The sequence below is a fragment of the Lactuca sativa genome, chromosome 6 (genome assembly GCF_002870075.4).
Source record: "Lactuca sativa cultivar Salinas chromosome 6, Lsat_Salinas_v11, whole genome shotgun sequence".
NCBI classification, from domain to species: domain Eukaryota; kingdom Viridiplantae; phylum Streptophyta; class Magnoliopsida; order Asterales; family Asteraceae; genus Lactuca; species Lactuca sativa.
In genome coordinates, this window is record NC_056628.2 from 58,730,043 (window position 1) to 58,736,042 (window position 6,000).

The window sequence follows — 6,000 nt, forward strand, 5'->3', positions numbered from 1 at the left end:
ATATATGTTTTGAATAAGTTTTATGTGAATTAAACAATTAAATGAAAAACTAGGCACTAATTATAAGGTATCAAAATAAAGGGACTAAAATATCATTAAAGGAATTTATAGGTACTAATGGTACATTATACCAAAAAAAGTGAGACCAAGTCACGAAACGCCGTTTTTCCTTCCCTTAATGAGCATGATATGCTACTTGAGCATCATAAGCATGATGTGCCACACAGGATCATGATTCACTATTGTGGCTCATGATGCGCCAATCAAGTTACAAGGTACGTTAAAATGCTCAAGGTAGTCCAAGGATGCTCAGAAGTTGAAGATGCTCATACTGGATGCCCCAAATAACATGATGCGATATCATGATGGAGGATGTGCCATGATGGCTCATGATGCTCCATCACACGTGTAGCTAATGTTCATGCAATTTCTCTTAGGGTGAAGGCTTAGAAGCAGTTGCATGGAAAATTTTGATCGGTTGAAAACTTTTATGGGCCAACAGATTGATGGTCTTAACACATTAGGGTTTTAGGTATTATCCATAGTCTATAAATAAGGATGCTGCTAGTCATTTTTATAAGGTCTTGAATTTTAGTGAGTAGGCGAAAATTTACGAAATTATACTTGTAATCTCTGTTTTAGAATTTGCGAATAAGAATAATGTCCTCCTGCCTGTAGACGTAAACCACCTTGACCGAACCACATAAAAACTGTGTGTTTGTGTGTGTGGTTTCGTGCATTACCCGCTTTACTTTCTAACAAGTGCTATTAGAGCTTGACAAGTGACATCAGATATATTCTGATTCTTGACAAGTGACATACAATTTCTTAACAAATTGTTTATATAAACTCAAAACTAGTCCAACACACTGCCAAATGTAACTCTGCAACCATAACTCTCTACCAAATTTTCATCTCTAAACCATAACTATAAACCTTTAAATGGTGTAAGGACGGGGTTAAGAATCGAAAAGAAGTACCATCAAAGAAGATGCATCAACAAAGAACCATGACAATAACAAAGTCTAAATCACAATTATAAACCTTTAAATGATGCAATAATGAGGCTGAGAACCAAAAAAAGTACCATTGAAGAAAATGCATTGAAAAAGAATCATGACGATAACAAAGAAAAATACTCGATGAGACATGTCAGACATAAAACTTGAACAACAAAACAATGATATGATAAAGATTCAAGAAGATGAAGCGATGAAATATAGAGATCTAAGAAGATGTATAATAGAGAGGAATAAATGTTGTGTGGTACGGTGCATAGAGAAAAATAAAGAAATATTGTAGTAAATGAGTAAAAAGGTAATATAGAGATGTTTAAATGTACTAATGCACATTTCTTTTAACTCACACTATTAAGACTTATCATATATATGAAGTTCGAAAGAAATGTTCTGATATATGTTTTGAATAAGTTTTGTGTAAATTAAACCATTAAATGAAAAACTAGGCACTAATTATAAGGTATCAAAATAAAGGGACTAAAATATCATTAAAGGAATTTATAGGTACTAATGGTACATTATACCAAAAAAAGTGAGACCAAGTCACCAAACGCCGTTTTTCCTTCCCTCCTTACTAGTTACTACACAACACTCCATTAACTGTATGTCTCTCTCCCCCTTCACCCAAAAACACACACTACTTCACACTTTTGCTCACACACATCACACGTCTCACTTTCTCTCTCTAGAGCTATGTGATCTTCAACTTCAACAACGACAACAACAACCATGGCAGCAATATCTCATACTGTTCATTAATGGGCTCCATTCCTACACCGTAGATCCTTTCCCCGTTTCTTAAAACCCTAACCCCTGATACATGCATTAAAGACGGAAGCAGAACATGGCACAGAACTCCGACCCCAAATCACCAGCTATAGGTTCTGATGCTGACTCCTCACCTGCAATGCATCCTTGCTCTTGGGCCAAACACACCGGCTTCCGCCCTAGGTTTTCCGGCGAGAGCAATGCAAGCGACTCTGGTCAGTCTACCAGGCCCAATAATCCCTCTCCTCCTGCTTCGCTTGATCTTGAAACTAGTCGTGTACGCCCAATTCCGACTGTGAACGCCACGGCGCCAGCGCCGCAGCCGGCTAATGCTCAGGCGCACCCGCAATCGGATAATGATCAGTCGGCAACGAAAAGGAGAGACGCGCAGGGTGGTTCTGCACCGTTGCCGCCGAAGCGAGGTGCTAATGGACACGCTAGAATTGCTGCTGCGGCTGAGACGCCAACGTCGACGCCTCCTCAGCCGAGTCGGAGGGCAGCGAGGAATGGTGACATCGAAAGTACGTTGCCCCAAGTTTTTGATGATTCTCGTCGTTCACATATGAAGTATGAGCTTAGAGACACTCCTGGTCTTGGTAAATATCTCTACATTCCTAATTGTAGCCATTTTCGTTCAAAATGTTTTGGTTTTCAATTCAAATTCTGATTCCATGAACACAATTTCATATCCCCTATTTCTGTGGATTGTTTTCAGTTCCAATTGGGATCTATGGAATCCAACACTATCTTTCAATGTTGGGTTCACTAGTTCTGGTTCCGCTTGTGATTGTTCCAGCCATGGGTGGCGACCATGTAAGCACTTGCAAATTGCAATAGATTTCATGTTAAATTCATCTGAAGTTTTCTATAATTAGTCTCATGGACATTAGTGTGTGTAGGAGGATATGTCAATGGTGGTTTCGACTGTGCTATTTGTGTCAGGAATCACGACACTTTTACAAGCTAACTTTGGATCAAGATTACCCCTTATACAAGGTCCATCTTTTGTCTTTCTTGCTCCTGCTCTTGCAATCATAAAATCCCCTCAGTTCTTGGGTCTCCATGAAAATGTAAGCTCTATCTTAATTCTTTCACCTCCATTTTGTTTCATGAAGATTTCATTCTTTCTTTATCACACTAGTTAACATTGTGTTTATTCTCCCTCAAACTCTTTGAAGGATTTAAATAGGATTTAAGCACAAAGCAATATTGTTAAAGTAACTAATCGTATTAAATTCAATGATCATTAGGACACATAAAACATCCAACAAATCTTTGGTTTCTAAGAAGTGAAAAGACAAGATTTTTATAGGAGGGAACTTGTTTTGGACCTTAGTAACTAGTTTATTGAGTGTTTTTCCATGCATTCTTTGTTAAAAAAAGTTATTTTTAAAATTCTAAAGATCTGATAATAATTTTTTGTACTAGAGTTTCAAGCATATAATGAAGGAGCTACAAGGAGCCATTATTATTGCATCAGCTTTTCAAGCATTACTTGGATACACTGGCCTCATGACTCTACTCTTGAGGTCAACCACTTCACTTCATCTTCACCTTCACCTTTTCCATAAACTTTATATAATAATATATAATATTATAATCCATAAATTTAATAAAAAAACAATTTTAACCTCAACCCTTTTCAGATTGATCAATCCAGTGGTTGTTTCCCCAACTATTGCAGCTGTTGGACTTTCTTTCTACACTTATGGTTTCCCACACCTTGGTGAATGTCTTGAAATCGGCATTTTACAAATCTTAATAGTTATTATATTTTTTCTCGTAAGTTTATTTATTTTTCATATTTCATTTTCGAACTTACACAAAGTTAATAAATATTCCTTCTTCCTTCTCTTTCAGTACCTTCGTAAGGTTTCCTTATTCGGGCATCGTGTATTCCTAATATACGCTGTAAGCAAACGACTTTTCTTCATTTTCTTTAAATTTCACATCTTGAAATCATCATTTTTTTTTAATATTTTTTTTTGTTTAAAAGGTACCATTGGGAATGGCTATAACATGGGGAATCACATACATTCTGACAGAAACAGGGGCATACAAATATAAAGATTGTGATGTCAATATAATATCTGATCACTGCAAAAAACATATTTCCAGGATGAAAAGTTGTCGGGCAGGGGCAAATACGTCAATTGCATTAAAATCTTCACCATGGTTTAGATTCCCTTACCCTTTACAATTTGGTACCCCCGTTTTTAACTTGAAATTGGCAATTGTTATGTCTGTGGTGTCCATTATTTCTTCAGTGGATTCAGTAAGCCTAATCATTAATCCCCTTATTTTTATTTTGTCTTACTTATAAGGGCATTTTGGTAATTTTATCAATTTTTTTGAATAGGTTGGATCGTATCATGCATCGTCATTGTTGGTGGCATCTAAGCCACCTACACCGGGTGTTGTGAGCCGTGGGATTTGTGTTGAGGGTATTTCTGGCATTTTGGCTGGTTTATGGGGGACAGGAATAGGGTCAACTACTTTGACCGAAAATGTGCATACAATTGCTGTTACAAAAATGGGTAGCAGAAGAACAGTTGAGTTAGGGGCGTGTGTTTTGATCATATTATCCCTCGTGGGTAAGTAAATTTTACATTTTTGGTCCCAAGAACTTTTCTCTTTTAATTTTGGTCCTTATTTGAGGTTTTTGTAATGTTTTTAGTCCCTGTTCAAGTAAAACGTTAATTTTTGCAAATTTTGTTCCAAAATTTACTCATTTTACATGGAACATAGACAAAATTTGTGACAAAAACCTCAAATAATGACCAAAATTGCAAAAGAAAACATTTTGATAAAAAAAAAATATAGCAATTATCATTTATATAATATAATTTTTATTAAGCGAATCTTTTGTGTCAGGTAAAGTAGGAGGGTTAATAGCGTCAATTCCTCAAGTTATGGTTGCGGGCTTGTTATGCATAATGTGGGCCATGCTTACAGCATTCGGGTTATCCAATTTACGTTACAGTGAGTCCGGAAGCTCCCGGAACATCATAATCATCGGACTTTCTTTATTTTTTTCCCTTTCTACCCCTGCCTATTTTCACCAATACAATTCCAACTCACCCTTTCAGCCTTACATTGTCGCCTCTCATGCCCCATTTCACACCCACTACAAAGGGGTTAGTAAGTAATGTAACCATATTTATTATTTCCACAATTCTTGATATTTCTAAATTAGATTTCTTATAATATTCATGTGAAATATTTACAGCTAAATTATGTGATGAACACGTTGTTGTCACTTCACATGGTGATAGCTTTCCTAGTAGCCATGATTTTGGACAATACTGTCCCTGGAAGTAAGCAAGAACGAGGGGTATACGAGTGGGCCCCACTAGAGGCTGTACGTGAGCCGGCTGTTGTTAAAGACTACGGGCTTCCATTTAGAGTTGGGAAATTTTTTAGATGGGTCAGATGGGTCGGGCTTTAGACTCAGGAAAATTGAATTAGTGTACATGAAAATTTTGCCACGTGGGCCATGTTGATGGGCCTGACCCGATCCGTTTTTGAAGTTTGGGGTTTTGGTAGCTATTTTATTTATTTGAGGATTTTGTTTTGTTTGCTATGGGAATGATTAGTGGAGACTGTAAAGTGGTATGAATAAATATTTTTTTGAGATGTAAATTTTAGGTTTGTGATAATGTGAGTGAGGTTAACTAAGCATATACATTAACCATAATCATTGTAAATAGCATTTTATTAACCAAAACATCAACCATGCATTGTTATTTTCAGTTGCATAACCATTGCCAACTTAATTTATATATTAAAAAGGCATTAATAAGGGATATTATTGAACTAACCACTATGAACAAAAAATATAATATAAAACATTTATTTAAAGCTAAAACGTAATAACTAAATGCAATACTTGGTGTATTTGGTATACATGTATTTGATTACTTGTTGCCAAAATAGTGGGAACGATATGCTTTTTGCAAAAGATGTCTGGATTGCTTAATATACAACTTTGGTAAACGTATTAGACACCTGAAACCAAGTCTAAAGATAGAAAAAATTGTATTTTGTAAGACCCCAAAGTGGCTTACGTATTGTTCTTCCTTGGAGCACTTGGTGCCTTCATAATATACTAGGAATAAAAAAGCTACCTTTGATATGGTAAGTTCTTTAGCTTTCTTCCGGTTAATCAATGATTTTTTTAGACATGCATATCCTATTTTAACACAAAAACAAC

At 36.0% G+C, this 6,000-nt stretch overlaps 1 protein-coding gene across 2 annotated transcripts; it reads left to right on the forward strand.

Annotated features, from left to right (window-relative positions):
• Positions 1–1,609: 1,609 nt before the first annotated feature.
• LOC111896658 (nucleobase-ascorbate transporter 12) lies at positions 1,610–5,484 on the forward strand. 2 transcript variants are annotated; one of them, XM_023892629.3, is made up of 10 exons: positions 1,610–2,383; positions 2,503–2,600; positions 2,687–2,857; positions 3,216–3,316; positions 3,434–3,569; positions 3,648–3,698; positions 3,784–4,062; positions 4,147–4,381; positions 4,662–4,924; positions 5,017–5,484. In XM_023892629.3, exons 1-10 carry the CDS (start codon positions 1,864–1,866, stop codon positions 5,233–5,235), a joined length of 2,073 nt encoding a protein of 690 aa, XP_023748397.1. In that variant the 5' UTR covers positions 1,610–1,863; the 3' UTR covers positions 5,236–5,484. The 2 variants fall into 2 exon arrangements, with proteins under 2 accessions (XP_023748397.1, XP_023748398.1); XM_023892630.3 differs by having other exon boundaries at positions 4,662–4,928; positions 5,017–5,251.
• Positions 5,485–6,000: the final 516 nt, after the last annotated feature.

Excerpts from the sequence above, each read along its gene's own strand:
- LOC111896658 (XM_023892629.3), top strand. The coding sequence starts at position 1,864 with ATGGCACAGAACTCCGACCCCAAATCACCAGCTATAGGTTCTGATGCT. Across the intron at positions 2,384-2,502 it reads TAGAGACACTCCTGGTCTTG|TTCCAATTGGGATCTATGGA; the intron begins GTAAATATCTCT and ends GATTGTTTTCAG. Across the intron at positions 4,063-4,146 it reads TTATTTCTTCAGTGGATTCA|GTTGGATCGTATCATGCATC; the intron begins GTAAGCCTAATC and ends TTTTTTGAATAG.